The sequence below is a fragment of the Pelophylax lessonae genome, assembly GCF_965119305.1.
Source record: "Pelophylax lessonae genome assembly, chromosome: 10".
NCBI classification, from domain to species: domain Eukaryota; kingdom Metazoa; phylum Chordata; class Amphibia; order Anura; family Ranidae; genus Pelophylax; species Pelophylax lessonae.
In genome coordinates this window covers 216650596-216678028 of record NC_138777.1, presented here as the reverse complement: position 1 = coordinate 216678028, position 27433 = coordinate 216650596, and the positions used below count along the sequence as shown (strand labels likewise).

At 43.9% G+C, this 27433-nt stretch overlaps 1 protein-coding gene across 1 annotated transcript in view; it reads right to left on the bottom strand.

The window, feature by feature from the left end:
* The window catches only part of RHPN2 (rhophilin Rho GTPase binding protein 2), a 125423-nt gene that overhangs the window by 32169 nt on the left and 65821 nt on the right, over nt 1–27433 (bottom strand). The window contains exons 3-5 of the mRNA XM_082270410.1: nt 21098–21226; nt 14508–14583; nt 6212–6289 (exon numbers count right to left, since the gene is read on the bottom strand). Coding sequence (XP_082126536.1) covers nt 6212–6289; nt 14508–14583; nt 21098–21226 — 283 coding nt within the window. The remainder of the gene's footprint in view (nt 1–6211; nt 6290–14507; nt 14584–21097; nt 21227–27433) is intronic.

Sequence of the window (27433 nt, the reverse complement as noted above, 5' to 3'; positions counted from 1 at the left end):
TGTAATTGAGGTTTCACCTACTTTCGCAACCCCCCAGTCCCAGTCTTCTACTCACCTGACCGAAATTCATATAACCTCTCCATAGGATTGGAAAGTGATTGAATTGCATCTGCAGGTCCAGGGGGAAAATTCTGTGCAGCTCCAGAGAAGCCGCACAGCCAAGAACATGCTAAACAGGGGACAGGCAAGTTAAATCTGGTGGTGGTACAAAATAAGTGTAAGGCTCGGTCACATGAGTGTTGATCTCTGAAGAGTGATCCATGTTTTGATTGCTCCTCAGGGAGCATTTGACAGGCAATGAGGAGCCGTTGTATTGCTTCTTCACCGTCTGTTTTAACTAGGAATGCACCGATCCGATATTCGGATCGGATATCGGCGCCGATATGGCCATAATAGCTGGATTGGGGGATCGGTAAACTTAACAGATCCACGGGCCGATCCGGTTTTGCTCTTTACATAGCTGTGAGGGAGCAGAGAACAGCTGTCAAAGAAAAAAAAAAAAGAGCCTCCTGCCTGTCAGAGCCGGTTCACACTGGGGCGACCTGGTCGCCTGACAGGTCGCCGTAGGTCGCCTGCCATAGAGAAGCTGTGGACCCGTTCTAATAGGAGCGACACAAGTCGCTCCGACTTAGAAAAAGGTCCGGAGCTTCTTTGGGGCGACCCGGAGGGACCTGCATTGACTTCAATGTTATGAAGTCCGTGCCGGCCGCTCCGAGGTCGTGGTGCGAGCTGCGCACCGCGACTTGTGAGGTCGCCCCGGCAAGTCGGATCGCTCTAATGTGAACCGGCTCTCAGTCTCCCAGTGTAAACACAATGAATACAAGGTATCTTTTCGTTCCATCTGCTGGAGGAGGGAAGTTTAACCTCTTAAATTCACAATTGTTATAGGGTATCTGCCGATACCGATACCGATCCGGAATTATTATTTTGTTATAAGCTCACAAAACAGTACTTCCGGATTGGACTCGGGATCGGCGATTTCACAAAGCAAAAGATCGGCATCGGGATCAGGACCAAGAAAGTCAGATCGGTGCATCCCTAGCTTTAACCCCTTGAATCCTGCACTAGCCACAATCGCCACGCAGTTGCAGGGCACATGCACAGTGGCTCCATTCACTTGAATGGGTTGCGTTAGGTTGGTGCTACACCCAAGGAAAACAGCAGGGGGTATAATTCCTGCAGCATGTGTACACCCCCAGCCCCTACCTCTGCAGCTAAAAGGGATAGCAGTTGAGGGTAAGTAAAATCACGGCTTAACTGTTGTTTTTTTTTTACTGTCCCTTAACCTCACGTGTGAACCCATCCTTACTGCACCAAAGGTACAGTTACGCTTTAGGAGTGGCTTAACCTATGAAACACATTAATATCAATGCATTTTTGTGCCTCTGAGTTTTTGGAAGGGGTCAGTAACTTTTTTTTAACTGCAAAATGGTGCTTTTTTTTTTTTTTGTTGCATTTTTGGTTCAATAGACTTCAATGGAGAAGCTGCGGAAAAGCATGTAGTGCGTTTTTACCATGATTTTGCCACGATTTGCGTTTTTTAATCTGCCCAATAACAAAATTGACCAAAAAATAAATAAAAAAAGCACTGCAGAAACGCTCAAAAGCAAACTGCATGGGTTTGAATGGAGCCTTAAAGATAATTCCACCTTTCTGACCCATGTTTAGGGTGCAACATGAAACCTGGTTACATTCCGCAACCCCCCCTCTCCCCCCTCACTTTCAAACCACACCTTTCTCCTACCTGAATCATTATTCTTCTCCATGCAAGCACAGCTGTCCGAGGCTCCGCCATCCATGCACAGATCTATTCAAATGGATCTGTGCATGGAAGACTACAAGTCCCATCTTCCACCATGGCAGAGGAAATTGTAGAACTCAATGGAGCACAAGGGAGGTCACATTATCACACTTGTAGTCCATTGATTACTTCTTCCAGTGCCATAACCAAAGGTCTGTACCTCTGTACACACCTGTAGATGGAGGAATAGTCTGCAGGAAGCTGTGCATTGCACCCATGAAGCACTGATTGCAGTTTCAATGCTTTTCAGGCTCTATATTTTTCTCTTTGCAATATTAATGCATTAATTTTTATTATTCTTATTTTTATTTTTTTTTTACAAAAGGTGGCATATGTGGGCAGGGCCACTGTTAGGAATCACAGGGCCCCGTACAGCCTACCTGACATCTTCAAGCCAAAATTCTCCCCAAACAATAATGCACATATTCCCAGTTCCAATCTCCCCTCCCAGCAAAAATCTTTGCCCCCACCCCCAGTTAAATGCAACCCTTATCCCCGCTCCTAGCACACATCCCCTATCTTCTCAAATGTTCTATCCTAGCACAAATCTTCTCCCCCAAACCCCCCCCCCCAACCCCTCCTATTAGCCCAAATTCCCCCACCCCCTCCTGGTACAAAATCCCCCCATCTCCCTTCCCAGCACAAATCTTCTGTCTTCAATCCCCCCTCCTAGGACAAATTCCCACAAATCTCTCCTCCATCCCCTCTAAATTACCATCCCCAGCATAAATTCTTCCTCCTTACCAAAATCCCCCACCCCCTCCTAGCTCAAACATCCCCTCTCATGGTTCACCCCCCCCCCCCCGCCCCCAAACTCTCCTCCTAGCACATATCACCTCCGTCCCTTTCTTAATTCTACTACATATCCCCCCCCCCCCCCAACCCCAATCCCTCTTTCTAGCACATATACCCCCTCCCCAAATCGCCATTACATTTCCCAACATAGATAGCTCCCCCCATTCCCCCTCCCCCAACGTACAGGGGAAATCTACTAAAAGCCAGGAGGAGGTGCGCTGTGTTGTGCTCTCCCTCCTGTCAGAAGAGCGCTCATCTATACAACACATGGGACAGGATCGCTCTTACTGTAGATCGCATTGCACTGCACACACACACACCGCCCCGTCTCCTCCAAGGGCTGCTACAGGAGGACTGGTGGTCCCCCCATATCAGCCGCCCCTGTATGTGGGGCAACTCAGCATGCAGACAAATTTCAATTAATTGGGCTGAAAATACAAAATTGTTTCAAATACTTACTGTAATTTTTCTTTCCTGGTGCCCATCCATGGCAGAAAACCTGAGCTCTACCACAGGTATGCTGCCATATGGGCACAAGGAAAATAAAGCTGTATCAATTAAAAAACCAGAAGTTACCCAATCAATTCGCAGATGTTATTTTTTCCCCCTAATGTAATGCAAAAAACATATTTCTCAGAATCCATGGAAGAGCCGAGGATCAAAATCTGCCTTGTGAATATTTTCTAAATCCCCCCTCCTGTCCATAAGTGAAATTGGCATAAATTCTAAGATATTACATCAAAGGAACAGATCGGATTCCTCGGGATTTAGGTTACGGTATTTTATCACAGAGGGGGAGGCCGGCAAACGTCTCTCCTAAAATCCCAAAAGAAACTCTTTCACTTTCAGATCGCGATTTATTAAAACTGCCAGATGTCTCTTCATGACTCCCCCCTCTGAGAAACACCAGAAACTCAGAAGGAATACACATGGAGGTGAGGACCAGCCACCAATCAGGTGATTGTGCTCATATTATACTTCAGCCATTCTCAAAATGTTTAATATGGAGAAACCCTTGAAATTACTTTCAGGTCTCAGGAAATCCCTACTAATAATTACTATATCTACAGTAAACGGTACACTGGCATGAACAGTAAGCTGAAACAGTAAATCAAATGAAAAAAACAATAGTAAAGACAAGAAAATAAATGCAGATAGTGAAAATCATGGTGGTCCTATACATAAGTGGTCAGCAGAGTGCCCCCTTACACTGGTGGTCAGTGAAACTTTAAATTTGTGGTCAATGGAGAAAGGTCCCCTTAGATTGGTGGCCAGTGAGAGAATCGAACTATTACATTGGTAATCAGTGGGAAAAGGGCCCCATTATATTGGTGATCATTGGGAAAAAGAGCCCCATTCCATTAGTGGTTATTGGCAGAAGGACACCATTACATTCACTGTCTATGGAAGAAGGGCCTTATTACACTGGAGGTCAGTGGGAAGAATGTTCCTTACATTGGTGGTCAGTGGAAAGAATGCCCCTTACATTGGTGGTCAGTGGAAAGAATGCCCCTTACATTGGTGGTCAGTGAGAAGAATACTTCTTAGATTGGTGCTCAGTGGGTAGAATGTCCTTACATTGGTGGTAATTGGGATAAATGCTCTTTACGTTGATGGCCAATGAGAAGAATGCTCCTTACGTTGGTGGTCAACTGGAAGAATGGTCCTTACATTGGTGGTCAGCGGGAAGAACGTTCCTTACATTAGTGGCCAATAGGAAGAATGCTCCTTGCATTGGTGGTCAGTAGAAAGAATGTTCCTTACATTGGTGGCCAATGGGAAGAATGTTCCTTACATTGGTGGCCAATGGGAAGAATGTTCCTTACATTGGTGGCCAATGGGAAGAATGCTCTTTACATTGGTGGCCAATGGGAATAATAATTCTTACAATGGTGGCCAATGGAAAGATTGCTTCTTACATTGGTGGTCTTTGGGAAGAATGCTGCTTACAGATAACTAACAAGGGCACTGTGCCATGTCAACTTGTACAACCAGTTTAGCCACTATTTACTGTACACAATGTACCAGTAAAAGTGTGAGAAACTGACAGTTAAACAAGTAAAAATTCCTCAGTTGTCAGATTTTCTGAATATTATACAATTAACCCTTAAGAAAACATCTAACTGCTACAGTCAAAAACAGCCATAACAATGGCGGACTGCCCACAAGGGCTTTATTGTTATTAATTAGAGCCCCCCCCCCCCTTGACATCAGAGGTCTCTGATCACATCAGAAGCATCCCATGACATCAGAAGCATCCCATGACATCAGAGGCCCCCTATGACATCAGAGGCCCCCCATGACATCAGAGGTCTCTGATCACATCAGAGTCCACCTTTCACATCAGCAGCATCCCATGACATCAGAGTTCCCTATGACATCAGAGGCCCCCCCATGATATCAGAGGCCCCCCATGACATCAGAGGCCCCCCATGACATCAGAGGCCCCCCATGACATCAGAGGCCCCCCATGACATCAGAGGTCTCTGATCACGTCAGAGTCTTCCCTTCACATCAGCAACGTGCCATCAAATCAGAATTCCCCTTTACATCAGATGCCCCCCATGACATCAGAGGTCTCTGATCACATCAGCAGCGTCCCATGACATCAGAGGCTCCCCGATGACATCAGAGCCCCCCCATGACATCAAAGGCCCCCCGTGACATCAGAGGTCTCTGATCACATCAGAGTCTTCCCTTCACATCAGAGGCCCCCCATGACATCAGAGGCTCCCTCATGACACTAGAGGCCCCCCATGACATCAGAGGTCTCTTATCAAAAACAGAGTCCTCCCTTTACATCAGCAATGTGCCATCACATCAGAATATCTCTTTACATAAAATGCCCCCTATGACATCAGAAGCCCCCCCATGACATCAGAGGTCTCTGATCACATCAGCAGCGTCCCATGACATCAGAGGCTCCCCGATGACATCAGAGCCCCCCCCCATGACATCAGAGGTCTCTGATCACATCAGAGTCTTCCCTTCACATCAGAGGCCCCCCATGACATCAGAGGCTTCCTCATGACATTAGAGGCCCCCCCCCACAATGACATCAGAGGTCTCTGATCAAAAACAGAGTCCTCCCTTCACATCAGCAATGTGCCATCACATCAGAATTCCCCTTTACATAAGATGCCCCCTATGACATCAGAGGCCCCCCCATGACATCAGAGGTCTCTGACCACATCAGAGTCCTCCTTTCACATCAGCAGTGTTCCATCAGATTAGAATTCTCCCTTAACATCAGAGGCCCCTCCTATACATGAGAGCCCCATCACTTGGACGTCACCCCTATATATGAAAGCCCCTATCACATCAGAGTCACTGCTATGTTTCAGAGGTCCCCCATCACACCAGAGCACCCCTGTACATCAGTGTCCGCCTTCATATCAGAGTCCCCCTATACATAAGAGCCCCCATCACGTCAGAGGCCCCCCATCATATCAAAGTCCTCCAATCAGTCAGTTGGCGCCACAGCAGCCGGGTTGAGAATCATCGGCCTAACCCAAGAAAGCTCTATCTCTATAGTGACAGGTACACTTTAATATGGGATCAAATATGGAGTCTTATCAGCAGCTATTAGCTTTGGACAATCACATGTAATCCTACCTGTCTGAGGTCCATCAGGTCAGCCAGTTCATTTTCATAATCAGTGCCATCTTCACTGTAGTGCTCCAGGATGAAGTCCTGTACAATGACAGAGGAAGACGACTTCATATCCATTTTTATGACACGAGGAACAGCAAAAATTATAACAATAAACACAAATTCTGACTGTCTGGCTGGTGGTTGACGTTTCTTTTTTTTTTTTCTATAACATAATTTTTTTTTTTTTTTTACAATTTAAATTTTATTATTTATCCAGTATACAAAAATTTGATTCACAAAACCATCATATAAAATCACATTACAGTTTTCCTTTTCACATTTCTGATATGTGCCTGCTGTACCATGTACTTGGGTTTAAAAGTATCCTGTTCTCTTTGTATTGCTTCCTTTGTGTGAAATACCTGGTGATCCTGCCAGCACCCCTGCTTTCCTATTTCAAACTGACCACTCTAGGCATGAAAGCACATCCATCCCAGCGTGGTCAGTTTTCTGACTGTGCTGGTTCCACATCCTGCCTCTCCTGTCCTCCTATGGCCAAGACTTGTGCTGACACTCCCCCCTGCACAGCCATTCACTGTAAAGATCAGTGTAGTTGCCTCTTGCTGACACACCCTCTGCAGTCTCCCCCTCCAGCTATCTAAGTCCCTTATACGGCTGAGAACAGAGGTCATGTGATCGCTTATAGAAAAAATACTTTTTTATTTTATAAATTTATCTTTTTTTTTTATTATTATTTATTTGCACTAACATTTTGCCTTGCATTTCTATTTTAAACTATAAGATTTGTTATATAAGGTAAGGGTATACTTTAAAGTTACCCAAATTTAGCACCCGATCCTTCCTCTCCCCCTTCTAGATGAGCTTTTATTACTCCCTATGACATCATCACCGGGCCTGTAAAATTCTGGCAGGGGCAGCTGCCTGGTCAGTTCCTGCTGATATAGGCACACATCCAGAACTACATCTCCCAAGAGTCCATTCACATCTTTTTTAAGGCATTTTTTTTTTTCAGTGTTTTTCAGGCGTTTTGTTGGGCATTTTTCAGGCATATTTCGGGTGTTTTTTGCAGGTGTTTAGAGGCAGGCATTGGCATCTGACCAAAAACACTTGTGATACGCCAAACAAGCTCATATGCTCTTTTGAGCTTCAGACATTTTGCTTCAGGTGACAAAACGCTCAGATGTGAACAGGGGCCATTGAACTGCATGGAATTTTGCTTGTTGGGCATTTTTGAACTTCAGAGATGAGCGTTTTACAAGCTGAAAAATTCTCAGGTGTGAACAGTCCCTTTCCTAAAAACTGTGGGGTTAATTTACAAAAGGCAAATAGACTATGCACTCTGCAAGGACATTTGCTCCAGAGCTTAGAAAATAAGGGGAAGCTCTGCTGACTTCCACCTTTCAACCAGTACAGTGGCTAAGTGGTTAGCACTTCCACCTGGCAGCACTAGTGTCGTTGGTTCAAATCCCAACCTCCATGAGGAAGACTCCCCTCCTCATTGGCTAAGACAGTAGTACGGTGCCATTGGTTTTTGCTGCTGTCGATCAAAGTCAGCCAGCCAATCAGGAGAGAGAGGGGCGGGGCCGGGACGCGGCTCTGTGTCTGAATAAAATGGACATAGGAAGCTGTAATTCAACTCGGGTGCCCCCATAGCAAGCTGCTGGCTGTGGCGGCACTCAACAGGAGGGAGGGGCTAGGAGAGCCAAAGAGGGACCGGAGAAGAGGAGGATCCGGGCCACTCTGTGCAAAACCAACTTCATAGAGGAGGTAAGTATAACATGTTTGTTATTTAAAAAAAAAAAAAAAAAACAAACTTTACAATCACTTTAAGCGCCGGTTCACATTACCGCGACGCTACTTGCAGGGGCGACCTCCGAGATCGCGGTGCGAGCAGCGTGCCGCGACCTCGGAGCGGCCGCCACGGACTTCATAACATTGAAGTCTATGGCGGTCGCCTCCTGGTCGCCCCAAAGAAGCTCCGGACCCTTTTTCTAGGTCGGAGCGACTTGTGTCGCTCCTATTAGAACGGGTCCGTAGCTTCCCTATGGGAGGCGACCTGCGGCGACCTGTGAGGCGACCAGGTCGCCTCACAGGTCGCCCCAGTGTGAACCGGCACTCAGTGTCGGTTCACACTATGGCGATCCGACTTCGGGGGCGACTAGTGAAGTCGCCGTGCACCGCGACTTCGGCGCGACTTGCACGGACTTCACATAATGGAAGTCAATGCAAGACGCTCCGATGTCGCCCCGAAGAAGTGCAGGGACTATTTTCTAAGTCGGAGTGAATTGAGTCGCTCCTATTAGAACGGTTCCCATAGCACTGAATGGACCGCGACTTGTCAGGCGGCCAAGTCACCTGACAACTTGCAGTAGTGTGAACCGGGACTTAGGCTCCAATCATAGTGTAGCGCAGCGACAGCTGCCGCAGTGCATTTTTTTTTTTTCGTGTTTCTTAGTGGAGCGTTTTTAGAGCGGCACCATTCATTTGAATGAATGGTCCTCCTTCCACTCCAAAAACACTCCAAACAAGTTTATGTACGAAATCTTGCCACAGAGCCCGGAGCGTTTGACGTTTTCAATTTTTGCCGCGATTGCAGCGCGTTTTGTCGCTCGACAATCGTGGTAAAATTACACCGCATTTGGGGTGCCATTAGGAAATAATGGCATTGTAAATACATCCTGCATTTTGCCATGATTCTGGAATCGCGGTGATTCTGCCCGCGATTCAAATCGCTAGGTGTGAACGGAGCCTTATAGGATAAAACATGAGAAATTTAGCATTAATTATAGAGATATGCTTTTTTTTCACCCTGGTTAGCCGGGTTTTTACCCTGGATGAAGTTCCACACTTTAACTTCCTAAATAAATCCCCATTCCACGCCTCTGATTGCAGAAGGATCTCGCTGTAATTTGTTGAAATGATTCCGTTTATCCGCCATTTCCCTCACTGCTGGGTTAATCCTTAACAAACATTTCCTCAAAGTCTATTATTTGTTCGATCCGCCGCCAGCCAGAACAGCCCAGAATGTTCTACCAATAATGAACCGCTCCGGTATTTTTATTACCCGGTGCTGTTTGTCACCTTTTGTCTCATTGTCTTTAATCCTCTTATCTTAAATAAACCCGGGAATTCCAGCGTGTTAAATCCAGAGCCAGCCAGGTGAAGGAAAAAACAAGTCAAAAGAAACGCCGTGATTTTCTCTGGGTCTGACCGATATCTGCGCAGCGAAGGTTGGCCACGGAGGGGAACGCTATTTTCATAAGTTCTGATGAAGATCCAACATACATTACGGCCCATTTACTTTTTTTGTGGTTAATGCATGTTAGGCTCCATTCACACCTGAGCGTATCATTTTCAGGCGTTTTTTTTCGGGCGTTTTTTTCAGGCGATTTTCAGGCGTTTCTTGCAGGTGTTTGGAGGCAGGCATTGACATCTAACAAAAATGCTTGTAAGCTGCCCCAAAAAAGAAGCTCATGTATTTTTTTAAGCTTCAAGCGACAAAACGCTCATATCTGAACAGGGGCCATTGAAATGAATGGGATTTTGCTTGTTGGGCGTTTTGAGACTTCAGAGATGAGCGTTTTATGAGCTGAGATACGCTCAGTGTGAACAGGGCCTTAAGAGGCAGGTTGATATGCATTGCGTTAAGGCAGCCTATTGAAGTGAATGGGTTCCCAACGCACCTCAGACAATAGCCTGTGTTGTGTTGAGGGATTTCACTGAATGAGCTGCCAACGCAGAGGAACAGACAAAAAAATGGACATGCCGAGGAAATGCACAACAGCGCACACTAGTGAGTTATTATGCATTGTGGTGTGTTATGGAGCTGTGTTGCTTTGGAGCAGTGGTCTCAAAGCTGCGGCCTGGGAGCCGGATGTGGCTCTTTGCTTGCCTTTATGTGGCCCTTGGGGCACTATTTCTCTCACTTATAGGAGGGACTACTCCCCCCACTAACACCAAAAATTGGCCGTCATTGCTGGCACTGACAACAATGATAGAAGGAACTTTTCCTACCACTGACACCAGCAGCAACAGAGCATATTTACCACCACTGAAACCAATGATGGGGTGTTATTCCATTTACTGTTCCATCCACTGACACCAATGATGGGGCACTATTCCCACCACTGACACCAAGGATGGGGCACTATTCCCACCACTGACACCAATGATGGGGCACTATTCCCACCACTGACACCAAGGATGGGGCACTATTCCTCCCACTGACACCACTGATGGGGCACTATTCCTTCCACTGACACCAATGATGGGGCACTATTCCTCCCATTGACATCAGTTATGGGGCACTATTCCTCCCACTGACACCAATGATGGGGCAGTATTCCTCCCACTGACACCAATGATGGGGCACTATTCCTCCCACTGATACCAATGATGGGACACTATTCCTCCCACTGACACCAGTGATGGGACACTATTCCTCCCACTGACACCAATGATGGGACAACATTCCTCCCACTGACACCAATGATGGGACACTATTCCTCCCACTGACACCAGTGATGGGACACTATTCCTCCCACTGACACCAATGATGGGGCACTATACCTCCCACTGACATCAAAGATTGGGCACCATTCCTCCCATTGACACCGCAAAATTCCTTCCACTGACACCAATGATGGGGCACTATTCCTCCCACTTACACCAACAAAGCGGTATAATTACTTCCACTGACACCAATGATGGCATTTCATTCCATTCACTATTCCATCCACTGACACCAACAATAGAACACTATTCCTTATACTCACAAAAACAGGACACTATTCCTCTCACTGACACCAATGATGGGGCACTATTCCTCTCACTGACACCAATGATGGGGCACTATTCCTCTCACTGACACCAATGATGGGGCACTCTTCCTCCCACTGACACCAATGATGGGGCACTATTCCTCCCACTGACACAAATGATGGGGCACTATTCCCCCCACTGACACCAATGATGGGGCACTATTCCTCCCACTGACACCAATGATGGGGTACTATTCCTTCCACTGACACCAATGATGGGGTACTATTCCTTCCACTGACACCAATGATGGGGTACTATTCCTTCCACTGACACCAATGATGGGGCACTATTCCTCCCACTGACACCAATGATGGGGCACTACTCCTACCACTGACACCAATGATGGGGCACTATTCCTCCCACTGACACCTATGATGGGGTAGTGTTTGCTCCCACACCAGGACATTTTCTAATCCCACTGGCCATAGTCGGGGCCCCCTAAAGCCTGAAGAACAGTAAACTGGCCCTTTGTTTAGAAGGTTTGGAGACCCCTGCTTTAAAGCATTAGTGTGCCATTTAAATGAATGGCAATGCAGTCCTCTAATTCACATAGCATGCCTTGCAGTAACACCTGCTACTACTATGCACCATATCGCCCATGTGACAGGGTGACAACACAAGAGTACAATTGGGAGACAGGGACAGAGTGTTGTCACCCTGTAACAGAAAGCTCCTGAAAATGGACCTTCATGGCAGGATCACCAGGGATTATTTTAAAGATAATTGAAGATTTTAAAAATGTAACAAAACTTTTGAAATGGCAATTATATGTTTAAGCTTCTTTGAGATTTTAGCGATTGGGTTTAGACCTGGACCGACTTCCTGATACATACAGTGACAACTGTGGACCATGCCTGCGGAATATGTGTCAGCGCAGCCACTTGTAGTCTCCATCGCCATTTGAAGCCCATGTAACAAAGTGACAACACAGGCCAACAATTGGGAGACAGGTACAGAATGTTGTCACCCTATAAATGCCTGAACAAGAACCTTCATGGCAGGATCACAATGGATTATTTTATGGAAAGCTGCAGATTTAAAGAGACTGAAAATAACTTTTGAAATGATTAAGCTTCTGTGAGATTGTAGCGATAACATGTCTGCACTCGTATCCCGGATTCATTTCCATAAATGTATCTCTCAGTGTAGAATTCCTGGCTGATAACGAAGCGGCCGGGTGGGGTGTTCGGGGAAGAACTCCGCACGGAGAATTTCTTCTGACACTTCAGGTCTCCAGGGAGTAGCGGCGTGACTCACATCCAGATACGGCATCACCCTGACTTCTCCTAATGACTCCTACCGCCTCAATTAGGGAGAAGGCAAATTGTTTCCTTTCTAAATTTAGATCTCACTCCGCTGTCTAAAATTAGATCCCATTCTTGTGCAATGGAATCTTTCATTGCAAGTTCTGCTGATGGAAATTACACAATAAGTTGTCCCTGTGGAGCAATTATAAAGTTTCTGGGAATATTATGCAGGATATACACTATAGAGCAGTGCTGGTCAACTTAACTGGTGTGGTGGACCTCCTGTGTGGCCGCTAATGTCACCAAAGGGCCACGCATAATATTTAGTGGATATAATGTTACATAAAACTGTCAGAGACTACAGACATATTACAGGGGACGGTCAGAGACTGCAGACATACTACAGGAGACAGTCAAAGACTGCAGACATACTACAAGAGAATGTCAGAGACTGCAGACATACTACAGTAGACGGTCAGAGACTGCAGACATACTACAGGGGACGGCCAGAGACTGCAGACATGATACAAGAGAGGGCCAGAGACTGCAGACATGATACAAGAGAGGGTCAGAGACTGCAGACATGATACAAGAGAGGGCCAGAGACTGCAGACATGATACAAGAGAGGGTCAGAGACTGCAGACATGATACAAGAGATGGCCAGAGACTGCAGACATGATACAAGAGATGGCCAGAGACTGCAGACATGATACAAGAGAGGGCCAGAGACTGCAGACATGATACAAGAGAGGGTCAGAGACTGCAGACATTATACAAGAGAGGGCCAGAGACTGCAGACATGAAACAAGAGATGGCCAGAGACTGCAGACATTATAAAAGAGAGGGTCAGAGACTGCAGACATGATACAAGAGATGGTCAGAGACTGCAGACATACTACAGGAGACGGTCAGAGACTACAGACATGATACAAGAGAGGATCATAGACTGCAGACATGATACAGGAGATGGTCAGAGACTTCAGACATACTACAGGAGACGGTCAGAGACTACAGACATGATACAAGAGAGGGTCATAGACTACAAACATGATACAGGAGACAGTCAGAGACTGCAGACATGATACAAGAGAGGGTCAGAGACTGCAGACATGATACAAGATAGGGTCAGAGACTGCAGACATGATACAAGAGAGGGTCAGAGACTGCAGACATGATACAAGATAGGGTCAGAGACTGCAGACATGATACAAGAGAGCGCCAGAGACTGCAGACACACTACAGGAGACAGTCAGAGACTGCAGACATGATACAAGAGAGGGTCAGAGACTGCAGACATGCTACAGGAGACGGTCAGAGACTGCAGACATACTACAGGAGGCAGTCAGAGACTGCAGACATGATACAAGAGATGGTAAGAGACTTCAGACATACTACAGGAGATAGCCAGAGAGTACAGACATACTACAGGAGATGGTCAGAGACTGAAGACATAATACAGAAGTTGGTCAGGGACCGCCCACATACTACAGGAGATGGTTAGAGACTGCAGACGTATGACAGGAGATGGTCAGAGACTGCAGACGTACTACAGGAGATAATCAGAGACTGCAGACATGATACAGGAGATGGTCAGAGACTGCAGACATGATACAGGAGATGGTCAGAGACTGCAGACATAGTACAGGAGATGGTCAGAGACTACAGACATAGTACAGGAGATGGTCAGAGACTACAGACATGATACAGGAGCAGTGATAGATTAAAGACCTAATACAGGAGAGGTTTAGAGAGTGCAGCCCTATTTTGGGCTTCAAGGAGTCAGAGATTCTTATTAGATTAGGATTTTTATTTCTGTCTATGTCCCTCCCTCCCTGTTGTTCCAGGTGATTTTGTCACCAAAACAGGAGGTAAGCATATATATATATATATATATATATATATATATATATATCCCAATGGGAACATCTGTTCTGTCTAAGAGGAAATGTTCCCCTTGGTTTGGAGAAATCTTCCCTACTCTATCCAAATCCAATAAAAAGTTTATCCACATTTAGCCAACCAAAAAGTTTTGTCCATTAAAAAAAAAAAAAAAGGGTTTTGAGTTGTCAGCCATGTGCTGGGCGGTAGTCATGCCCCTGATAACAGATTTCCCGATCGCACATCTTGTACCCGGCGTACTCCTCTGTATCTGCTAGATGGTGTCTTGTGCAATTTACAGCCCAAAGCAAACATCAACCCAACAACAATTCGAAATATTTTCTCTTACCTTGAACGCCATGGTGAAATCGACGTCCTTTGTCTCTTTGAGGCCCAGAGGGATGAGCGGAATGCTGGAGGTTTGCCTGCAATACACAACATACCCGAGTCAGAACAACGCAGGGCCCATGGCAACCCCCATAGAGAGGAAAGAATGGGGGGGGGGGTAATTGTGCCGTGTGACCTTGGCCGGTGATGGCCGTGTTCTGAATGTGCCTTGTCTGTACACAAAGATGGCAGCTACAAGCCTCAACATGCTTTATAAAAGGAACTTAAAGGGAGACTCCGCTTCAAAGCTAGCTTTTCTGTCACTGCCCTTTAAAAGGTACCGTCTGTAAACACCAATAATGAGATGCAACATGGGTATCGCTAAGGTAAGTGGGTGGAGTCATGGACATATTCTTCCCCCCTTTAGTCATAGGTGCCTCCAGACCTGCTGGTGTATAGAACAGACATGCCCATCACTCAGTGCAAGATTTAGCTTCACTGGCTCTATGGTACCAGCTGGATGCGGGTCATAATTACCAACTCTGCAAAATGATGGCTATATCTGGGGACCCTGATGTAAGGGGGGACTCCTAAGATTAACTCTGATGTCAGGGGGCTCTGATGGGAGCCTTGATGTAAAGAGGGCTCCAATGGGGACCCTGAAGTAAAAGAGGACTCTGTTTGAGACCCTGATAAAAGAGAGACCCTGGAGATGGCCCTGATGTGAGGGAAATCCTAGGGTGAATTCTGACGTAAGGGAGGCTCTGATGGGGATCCTGGTGTAAATGAGGACCCTGGTGTAAGGGGGAACTCCTAAAATGCACTGTAATGTGGCTCTGATGGGGAGGGTGCTGATGGGAACCCTAATGTCTGAGGGGCTCTGATGGGGACCCTGATGTAAGAGGACTCTGATGCGGACAATGATGTAAGGGGAATTCTAAGGTGGATTCTGATGTACGGGAGGCTCTAATGAGGATCCTGATGTAAGGGGAAACTCCTAAGATGCACTCTAATGTGGACCCTGATGTAAGGGGGAACTCCTAAAATGGACTCTGATGTAAGGGAGGGTGCTGATGGGGACCCTAAAGTCAGAGGGGCTCTGATGGGGACCCTGATGCAAAGGGGGACTATGATGAGGACCCTGATGTGAGGGGGACTCTGATGGAGACCCTGATGTAAGGGGGAACTCCTAAGATGGACTTTGATGTAAGGGAGGATGCTGATGGGGACCCTAATGTAAGAGGGGCTCTGATGGGAACCATGATTTAAAGGGGGACTCTGATGATAACCCTGATGTAAAAAGTGGTCTGATAGGAACCATAATGCAAGGGGGGCTCTGATTGGGACCCTAATTTACACTGAAGAAGAAATTATCTTTATTTTTTTTGGGGAGGGGGCACACGAAGGTGGATTCTGATGTAAAGGCGGGCTTTGATGAGGATCCAGATGAGGGGGGACTCCCAACATGGACTCTTATATAAAGGGGGGCTCTAATGTAGGTGGGGCTCTAATGGGAACTCTGAGATTAGGGGGGGGACTGCTAAGGTGGATTCTGACATGGGGTGTGGGGGAATCTGATGTAAGGGGGGCTTTGATGGGCAACCTAATATAAGGGTGGACTCTGAATTAAGCAGGGACTAATAAGGTGGATTCTGATGTAAAGGGGGCTTTGATAAGAACTCTGAGATTAAGGGGGACTGCTAAGGTAGATTCTGACATAGGGTGTGGGGGGCTCTGATGTAGGGAGGGTTCTGATGGGCACCCTGAGATTAGGGGGGACTGCTAAGGTGGATTCTGATGTGGGGTGGGGGGGGGGGGCTCTGATGTAAGGGGGGCTCTGATGGGCACCCTGAGATTAGAAGGGACTGCTAAGGTGGATTCTGATGTGGGGTGGGGGGGCTCTGATGTAAGGGGGACTCTGATGGACACCCTGAGATTAGAAGGGACTGCTAAATTAGATTTTGACATGGGGTAAGGGATCTGATGTAAGGGGGGCTTTGATGGGCACCCTAATATAAGGGTGGACTCTGAATTAAGCAGTGGACTAATAAGGTGAATTCTGATGTAAAGGGGGGCATTGGTGGGGATCATAAAACTGATTTTTATTGTGTATTTAATATTTGTGGCCCACGTATTGGAAAGTTTGGAGGCCCCTGCTATACTTTATCTACACCGCTGTCAGAATACCCAATCTGATTGATTGCAGGCGTTGTCCAATGGACAGCTTTTTCAACTTTTCAAGAAAAGTCGGTCGGCAGGCGGCAGACAGGGCCACCCACTGAGCAAATTTCAGCCAATTTACCACGGAACCAGCCACATTTCTGACCGTGTATGGCCAGCTTTATAAAGATCTTCCTGATGGGATCTTGCAATCTCTGCCTTTATTTATTTTTATCTTTGGGTTTATTGGCCCTTCAGCAGATTCCAGTGCTGAGTACGTCCATCATTATCTAATGAGGATATTCTAAGTGTGAGTAATTCAGGGAGTGTAACAACAAGCCTCAGATTATAGCAGGGGGGGGGGGAGGGTGACTGGTTACATTAAAACTACGTTATGTGCCATAGTTATCTCTCTGATTACCAAAATATTACTTTACACTCCGCCGCACCCATCGCTGAGGAATGCAATCACATGCTACTCATCGTAATGAGTAAATAAACACAATCCATTCCACTTTACTAGACTCTGCTTTATTCTTCATGCATCAAAAAATGTACTCTTCCATTTTTCTCTCCAGAAAGACGGCGCCATATTTGTTGAGGCATCATCCAGGGTCACCATCTACTTCCTGGACTGAGATGCCGGTGTTCTGCCAAAAACTCCAACTTGCCGAGAACTCCAATCACGTCAATTGCAGTGACTCTACACCAGGAATAATTGGAGATTTCCACCACTTGGTGTTTTCACAGAACATCGGCAGCGTATACACTCTGGTACACGCTATAGTGAGTCAGGGGCATAGCTACAGGGGTTGCAGGGGTTGCAATTGCAACCGGGCCACATGATCCAGGGGCCTGTGCAGCTCCCCTGTATACCTGGATAGGAGAGGTGGCAGGGGCAGCATGTAGAGAAATCACTGCCCTCCTTTTTCCTCCTGTAGCTGCAGGAGTAAAATGGAGGAGATTGGTTCCTCTGTATGCTGCCCCTGGCACTCCTCCTATCCAGTTCACTTGTGTTCTGCTGTCTCTGGGCCCCTGTGTGCTCCCCTGGTCCCCCCCCCTACTGTTCTGCGCCCCCCCTCCACCCTGACTGTGCTCCCTTCCCTCTCCTGCCAGCTGCTGCGGGGGGATACTCCTGCCATCTTGGGGCCTCCCCACAGTGGTGGAATGCCAGGGCCTGGTCACAAGTGTGACCTTTGCGATCTTGGAAGTTCACCCACTGGTGTCAGTAGTTTTTAGTTTTTGGTATTTTAATTGTATTATTTTTTATCATTTTATTTTTTTTTTTTTTTACAATGTCACAGACTAGGACTCTGTCCATTCAGAAAACAGTGGAGCTGGTAAATTACATATTTACCGACCCTTTCCTGGTTCTCTATTGTGACACATTCACTGTAGCAGCCATCATCAGGAGAGGGGAGGGAGCACAGTGGGGGGGGGGGGGTTTGGGCAGCACAGTAGGAGGGGGGGGGGGGGGGCAGGGGAGCACACAGGGGTCCAGAGACAGCAGAACACAAGTGAACTGGATAGAAGGAGTGGCGGGGGCAGCATGTAGAGAAATCACTGTCCTCCTTTTTCTTTCTGTAGCTGCAGGAGGAAAATGGAGGAGATTGGTTCCTCTGTATGCTGCCCCCGTCACTCCTCCTATCCAGTTCACTTGTGTTCTGCTGTCTCTGGGCCCCTGTGTGCTCCCCTGGTCCCCCCACTGGGCAGCATGCAGAGGAACCAATCTCCTCCATTTTCCTCTTGCAGCTCCAGGAGGAAAAAGGAGGACAGTGATTTCTCTACATACTGCCCCCGCCGCCCCTCCTATCCAGGTGTACAGGGGAGCCGCACAGACCCCCTGGTGCATGGGGCCCAGTTGCGATTGCAACCCCTGCAACCCCTGTAGTTACGCCCCTGAAATAAGTACAAATACCACCGAGTACGGTTACCAGCAAAAGTATATTTTGCGCTGAGCTCTACAAGCTTCCCTGCTGGTGATAGGAGCCCAGGAGGATTTAACAAGAGATGGTAAATTGGCTCCTAGAACCATCTCTTATCAACCAAGAAATTCAGGTCTTCAGAGGCGTCAGAAGAGCCTCTCGAAATAGTCAAGAAAGCGCAGCTGAAGCCCCGTTATCTCAAAGTGGGCGATATGCGTCTTTGGTAAATAAAGGCAAGGCTGGAGACAAGGCAGAGCCCGCCCCCTTTTAATGGATTTTTGCACTGCGTGGCTGCAGCATGAAGCACACTATATAGCAATGTTAGCCTACTCTGCTTGGTTATTCAAAAAATGTGCAAGAGAAAATCATATCACAGCAGCCAATCAGGATCCTGCAAACATTTGCTAAACTGGGAGAGGAAAAACGTAAGCTGCACTTCTACTGGTTGCTACGATCAATGCAGCTTTTCTATGTCATTTGCATTACAGTAGCTTCTCTTACCTAAGGGCCGGTTCACACCGGGCATTGCACGGGAATGCGCTGTGGGTCCTGTGAGATTCCAGCCCATTCATTCAACTGCACCAAAAGTAGTGTTTGCACCGTTGCAACCGCAGCTGTAGAACCTAAGGAGTTAATCCTCCACATTGTGTTAAAAGGCTGTTTGATCCTGTCTTCTCTGATCCTTTCCTTCTTCCACAGTCCACAGTTTGGTGTGTATTGCTAGAGAGTTTTTTCTTTTCTTGGGAGGGTGCATGTGATCAGCACAGGGCCAATCAGCACTGTCCAGACAGAGGGTGAGGGGTCCTGCAGCCTCATAGGACAATCAGAGGAGAATTAAAATTCCTCCTACAAGCTTTAACCAGACACTGGTAGAAGACAAAAGACTGCTATATACTGCTGATGAGAAAAGGTATTTAGCAGTTTATATTTACTAAAATGATTGCATTTCCATGCAGTGCTGTATTTTGGCCTAGGCCAACAAGGCCCAGGCCTAGGGCAGCACTTTGCAGGGGGGCAGCAAAAAAGCCGCCCCCCCTCCACCTGAGACTCTTTTGGCCACTGGTTGCTAGAGCCGCCTCTCCCACCTCTCTCTCTCTCACCCCTTTCCTCTCTCACTCACTCACCCCTCTCTCTCTCATTCCTCCTTTCTCTCTCACCTCTCTCTCGCCCCCTCTCTCTTTCTCTCTCACCCCCCTTTCTCTCAACCCCTCCTCTCTCTCACCCCCTCTCTTTCTCTCTCTCTTTCTCATCCCCCTCTCTCTTATCCCCTCTCTCTCTCTCTCGTCCTCTCTCTCACCTTCCCCCCTCTCTCATCCTCTCTCTCCTTTTCATCCCCCCCTCTCTCTCTCATCCCCCCCTCTCTCTCTCTCTCACTCCCCCCCTCTCTCTCTCTCACGCCCCCCTCTCTCTCCCTCCCTCTCGCTCATCCCCCTCCCTCCCTCACCCACCCCCCCTTCTCTCCCTCCCTCACCCACCCCTTCTCTCTCTCTCACCCCCCCCCCCTCTCACCCCCCCCCCCCCTCGTGAGATCTCAGGGGTTCATGCTGGGACTTTGAGTCCTTCAATTTTGGAGGGAGTCACATCCGTTAAAAAGGAAGGAGTGGGGCAAATTTACATAGGAGTCAGAAGGGGGGCGCCCAATTTTAGTCTTGCCTAGGGCAGCACAAAACCAAAATACACCACTGTTTCCATGTTCTGTGTATTGTGGGAGAGCAGATATAGTGACTGCAGGCTTCTGGATTTTGAAACACTTTTAATATTGACACCTGCTGCAGATTGCACCTGCAGTGCATTGTGAAATCCGCGCTCTGGTGTGAACTGACCCTGTCTGCAGTCAGCATGCATCCCTTATAGCATGAGGAGGACCCTGGGCTCAATGTCTATCAAGACTATATATGTACACTATATGAAAAAAAATATATTTATATAACAATCCTACATAACTGAAGGCCGGCCATTCTAAACATGATATGGGGGGGGGGGGGGGGGCGGAAGAGGGAGTTGCAGTTTCCCATCAGGTCTGCTCTGACGGCTGGTGGGAGAAGCCATTTCTGCCTGTGTGTCATTTGGTTACATTTATTTGCTAATTCCCTCTAGCATTCTCTAGGATTGTTACATTGTATGCTTCTTTTGTTACAAAGGTCTATGTTTTTCCTATGATCTCCAGCTCCATCTGACCATAATGTGGCATTTTACTACTGCCCATAATAAAAGAATGTTTGTTCAGAAGGGAAAATAGCCGTTTTTTGCCCAATTCACACAGAATAAATGTACATAGAGCTTCCCTGGAAGAATGGATTATTGGCTTTGCAATAATTTTTTTGTAGAACCCTTTTCTGTATTTTAGGTGAATCAGAACTGGTTTTATTATTCAATCTGCTTGCAATAAAGGATATAAAATTTATAAGTTACATTATCAAAAACTAGGATGCTTCTTTATAGCACGGCAGGATGGAATAGTTCACAGAATGATGTGGGGGGGGGGGGGGGTTGAGTTTCTCCCCCATGACACATTGATCACACTTACTCTGTGTGTTGGTACACCTCCACCGATATGTTCAGCCGCTCCAGCTCTTCCTTCAGCACCTGCAGGTTGGAGTTGACGTAGCTGAGCTCCAGGAGGACTTGCTCTCGGACTTTGTTGTTGGTGGTGGCCCTGCGGAGAGAAGAAATAATTAGTACATTGTTCAGTTTCGGAGTCACCTGCGGGGCACTCTGACCGAGAAGAATGTGAGGCGTGCTCCACATTTTTAGCATTTTCTTCCACCATGGGATTAAAGTGGCTGTAACGGCTGTTTTTATTTTTTTCTTCTTCATGCACTACCAAAGCAAGCCACTTGCTATGGGGGGGCACCTGCGTGCTCGCTCCCGAGGTGACTGTGTGCATCCAGAGACACACATAGCACAGCTCGGCCCCGCACCTGCTCCCTCCTCACAGGATTGACAGCAGCAGGAGCCAAAGACCCAAAACTTGTATTACTGTCCATCCAGTCCTGAGATTTACACAGCACAGCAAGACTTCACAGCCGGTCTGGCAGGAAAGCAGACTTAACTTTTTGTCAACTGCAGGTAAGAAACACAGCCTGGTCATTTACATGTCTCCGCCCTGTGATTGGACAGGTAAAGGAGAAGCAGTAGACTGATGAGGTCATTTCCATCACTCTGATCTCCCCTCCTATCAACATAATGCTTGCCTGTTCCCTCTCTTTACTCCGTCCAATATCCAACAAATAAAGGTTTGGTCTTTACACTTTACGTGTACAGTATATCTAAAACATGCAAACAATAATAATAATAATAATATTTACTCTATAGTTTTAGTATTTGAAAAAAAAAATAATAATAATAATAATAATTCTATAGTTTCACTATTTGTAAAAAATAAAATAAAATAAAATAAATTAATATATAGTTTCTAGTATATCAACTGTTAAAGGGAAGCTATACTCTAAATTAATAATAATCATCACAATAATAATAATAATATTTATTTACTATATAGTTTCACTATTTGCACATAATAATAATAATTCTATAGTTTCACTATTTGTAAAAAAAAAAAATAAAAAAAAATAATATATTGGTTTCTAGTATAAGGTCCCTATGTTAACTGTTAAAGGGAAGCTATACTCTAAATTAATAATCATCATAATAATAATAATATTTATTTACTATATAGTTTCACTATTTGCAAATAATATTAATAATAATAATAATAATAATAATAATTCTATAGTTTCTCTATTTGTAAAAAAAAAAAAAAAAAATCTATTCATAGTTTCTAGTATAAGGTCCCTATGTCAACTGTTAAAGGGGAGCTATACTCTAAATTAAAGTTTTCATAAAATTTCTAGTATAGGGAACTGATCCCTATGCCAACAATGGTAAAGGGAAGCTATAGTCTAATTTAAACTCTTCTTAAAGGGAACCTGTCACTGATAAACACGGGGCGTGGCTACTGCTGACACTCTAAATTAACCTCTCCTTAAAGAGATACATTTATGTCTAAAATAATATATATTTTCACTATTTATAAAAATAACAATAATGATAATCATAATAATTATTATTATATACTCTATAGTTTCACTATTTATAAAAATAACAATAATGATAATCATAATAATAATATTTATTATTATATACTCTATAGTTTCACTATTTGAAAAAAACAAAAAATACTACTATTACTACTAGTAATAATAATAATAATATTAATAATAATAATAATAATTATAATAATTCTATAGTTTGACAATTTGTAAAAAAATAAAATAAAATAAAAAATAATATATCGTTTCTAGTATAAGGTCCCTATGTCACCTGTTAAAGGGAAGCTATACTCTACAGTAAATTAAAGTTTTCTTAAAGTTTCTAGTATAGGGAACTGATCCCTATGCCAACAATGGTAAAGGGAAGCTATAATCTAATTCAAACTCTTCTTAAAGGGAACCTGTCACTGATAAGCATGGGGGTGGCTACTGCTGACACTCTAAATTAACCTCTCCTTAAAGAGATACATTTATGTCTAAAATAATATATATTTTCACTATTTATAAAAATAACAATAATGATAATCATAATAATAATAATTATTTTTATATACTCAATAGTTTTACTATTTGGAAAAAAAAATCAAAAAACAAAAATACTACTAGTACTACTACTAATATTAATAATAATAATATTATTATTATTAATAACAATAATAATAATAATAATAATAATTCTATAGTTTTACAATTTGTAAAAAAATAAAACAAAATAAAAAATAATATATAGTTTCTAGTATAAGGTCCCTATGTCAACTGTTAAAAGGGAAGCTATACTCTAAATTAAAGTTTTTGTAACGTTTCTAGTATAGGGAATCGATCCCTATGCCAACAATGGTAAAGGGAAGCTATAATCTAATTTAAACTCTTCTTAAAGGGAACCTGTCACTGATAAGCATGGGAGTGGCTACTGCTGACACTCTAAATTAACCTCTCGTTAAAGAGATACATTTATGTCTAAAATAATATATAGTTTCACTATTTATAAAAATAACATTAATGATAATCATCATAATAATAATAATAATAATATTTGTTTATTCTATAGTTTCACTATTTGAAAAAAAAAATAAAATAAATAATAATAATCATTCTATAGTTTCACTATTTGTAAAAAATTAAATTAAAAAAAAAAATAATATATAGTTTCTGGTATAAGGTCCCTATGCCAACTGGTAAAGGGAAGCTATACTCTAAATCTAAGTTTTCTTAAAGTGATACACAAACATCACAAATATCTAGTATAAAGAAGTAGTCATCTATGTTAACAATGTTAAAGGGAACCAATACTCTAATTGAAACTCTCCTTGAAGGGACACATGTACATCCAAAAACATAGAAAACAAATGACAGTTTCTAGTATAAAGAAACGCTCCTTAGGTCAACAATGTTAAAGGGAAACAATACTCTAAATTGAAGAGAACCTGTCATGGCTAAAATACGGGAGAAGCCGCTGGCATGTTTTTAAAGGTACACGCTCCAGGTTGTCTCACTTAACCTTGCCATACATTGGTAGAGTTTCAAACAAAGTTCATACGAACATTCTCAGAATATTCAATGACTTGATGAATGTCGTTGAAAAGTACTTAAAGCGTAACTCCACTTTTGTTGAGAAAAAAACATTCCCCTCTGGGTGATCTCTGTACATTACAAGGATTATAACAAACTTTGTTGCAGATTCCTTCCTTTTGTTATTCTGAAGAAATCATTGTTTGTTCCTCTGTGCTGAGTGGGTCTAATGGGAGTGGTTTCATAATTATCTATCAGCTGTGGCAGCTGCAGGGCTCTAATCAGGAAATCTGCTGGGCCTGCATCCTATTGGAAGTATCTCACCAAAAATGACATTTTTGTTGCAGGGGATGCCAGAAATCTGACTTGTATCTTAGGCAGACTTCTGGGAAAATTAGTGAGCCAATCACACAAGCAGCAGATTAAAAAGGAAAGGTCATTTTTAATATTTTTTCATTTTTTATAATATTTAATATATTATAATATTTTTTACTTTTTTTTATAATATTTATATACTATTTCATATATTATAACATTTTTTAATTTTTTATAATATTTATATAATATTTAATATATTATAATATTTTTTAATTTTTTAATAATATTTATATACTATTTCATATATTATAAAAAAATTGACTTTTTTATAATATTTATATAATATTTAATATATTATAATATTTTTTACTTTTTTTTATAATATTAATATACTATTTCATATATTATAAAAAATTTTACTTTTTTATAATATTTATATAATATTTAATATATTATAATATTTTTTTACTTTTTTATAATATTTATATACTATTTCATATATTATAACATTTTTTACTTTTTTATAATATTTATATAATATTTAATATATTATAATATTTTTTACTTTTTTTTATAATATTTGTATACTATTTTATATATTATAAAATTTTTTACTTTTTTATAATATTTATATAATATTTTATATATTATAATATTTTTTAATTTTAATATGATTTGTGTCGCAATTGTATACGCTATATTGTTTTTTTCTTTATTTGCTGATCTTTTTCCCCACGAAAGTGAAGTTACCCTTTAAAAATGACATTTGTTTTTAACATTCGATTCTGCAGCGAATGTACTTTTCTGAATCAAGACCACAGTCACTCTTCGGCTCCATTAACACCTAGGCTATGCAAATTGCGGTTGGAATTGCCGCGATTCCAAATCGCAGCAAAACACGGGATACGTTTGCGATTCCATTACTTCTTAATGGCGGCAAATCGCAACGCGCAACGCTGTCGTCCAAACGACGCTCCTGCTCCTTTTTCAGCGACAAGCTTCGCACATTGCGATTTTTGCCATGATTTACTGTAGCAAAGTCACACCGTGATTAGGGTGCCATAAAGAAGTAATGGCATCGCAAACACGTCCTGCTTTTTGCCAGGATTTAAATTAGCGGGCAGAATCGTGGTGATTCCGCCCCCGCGATTCCAATCGCCTAGGTGTGAACGGAGCCTTAGAAATATGTTAGAAATTTTCCATCGACCTTCTTTGAATTTTCTCATCTCTGAGGTTGAAAGCGAATGTCCATTTGACCCCTCCAACCATTAGAAAATCAAACGAATGTTCCTAAAATTAAAAAAAAAATTCAAGTGCAATTTTACTGGTGAATGGCCAGCTTAAGGCCCCTTTCACACTTGTGCGACTTGTCCTGCGATTTGGGACTGCAAAACCGCATGACAAGTCCTTCTCCATTATTTCCAATGAGTACCATTCATATCTGTGCGACTTGAAGTCGCAATAAGTTCAAAGTAGTCCCTGCACTACTTTGGCACGATTTTGATGTGTTTTGAGGTCCAAAGACATTCAAGCCCAGTCAAAATTGCATCAAAATCGCAACAAAATCGCTGTAAAATTGTGTGACTCTAAAGTCGCACAAGTGTGAAAGGGGCCTAATTTGTGCTTCTGTACACAGCCGCAGACCTGGAGCGAGCATGCAGCCAGTTAGGCTGGAGCTCCTGACCTGCACTTCTTGGGGGGGCTCGTTCAGACATGCAGCTATCATTGCCGCCCCTCTGAAAAGCGTTCTGCAAGGGATCGCTTTTCAGGGGGTGTTTGACAGGTGGTGAAGAGGCACTTCCACTCCACTCATTTAAACCCTGAAAATGGCCACTCACTGTGCGCATTGCACGTGGTTGTGATGTGGTCCCCATGGACAGCGATACCTGCAGCCTCGGCATGTGCACAGCCCTGAGCAGCTGCATCTCCTTTTTTCAGGTAGGTGGCCAGGGTGGCGGTAAAACTGCAACTCAATTGCTTGCTTTTACCACCCTCTGTGTGAATAAGCTGTTAGTTTTCCTGCTGTTCCTGAAACTTGAATCCAGGACATGGGGCATGGGTGTCACTCACATTTCTGAATAGCACACAGCTGATACTTCCTACAACAAGGCAGACAGATACTTGATGACAGTGTGTGAATCTGGATGGCGGAGGAGTGTCGGCTGATCCTGTGCAATGCAAAGCAAAGCAAAATCCCATTCATCTCAATGCCTGCCTCCAAACACCTGCAAAAAACGCAAAAAAGACTGAAAAACACCCCAAAAAAATGCCTGAAAACGATACGCTCAGGTGTGAATGGAGCGGCTTGAGTGTATCATTTTCAGGTGTTTTTTGGTTGTTTTTTCGGGCATTTTTCAGGTTTTTTGGGAGTTTTTTGGGAGTTCTTCAGGTTTTTTTTTTTGCTGGTGTTTGGAGGCAAGCATTGACATCTAACAAAAACGCCTGTAATCTGCTAAAAAAGAAGCTCATGTACTTTTTGTGAGCTTCAGGTGTTTTGCTTCAGGAGACAAAACACTCATATGTGAACAGGGGCCATTGAAATGAATGGGATTTTTCTTGTTGGGCGATTTCAGAGATGAGCGTTTTACGAGCTGAAATACGCTCAGGTGTGAACAGGGCCTAAAGTTTTTATTAAATAATTCATTAAAAGCTTGTCGCACATGGGATAAACATATGAGCTCTGGTTACAAAATAGGATAACATCCAATAGCGAAGAAAAACAATATGTACATACATGGTTACAATTCACAACCAAGACATAATGTGTACCGACGCGTTTCGACCTAATAAAGTCGTGGTCTTCTTCAGGGGATTTTTTTTTGCATCTATTGAGCTTCAGGCATTTTGCTTCAGGTGACAAAACGCTCATATGTGAACAGGGGCCATTGAAATGAATGGGATTTTGCTTGTTGAGACTTCAGAGATGAGCATTTTACTAGCTGAAAATGCTCAGGTGTGAACAGGGCCTTAACTTTTACAAACAC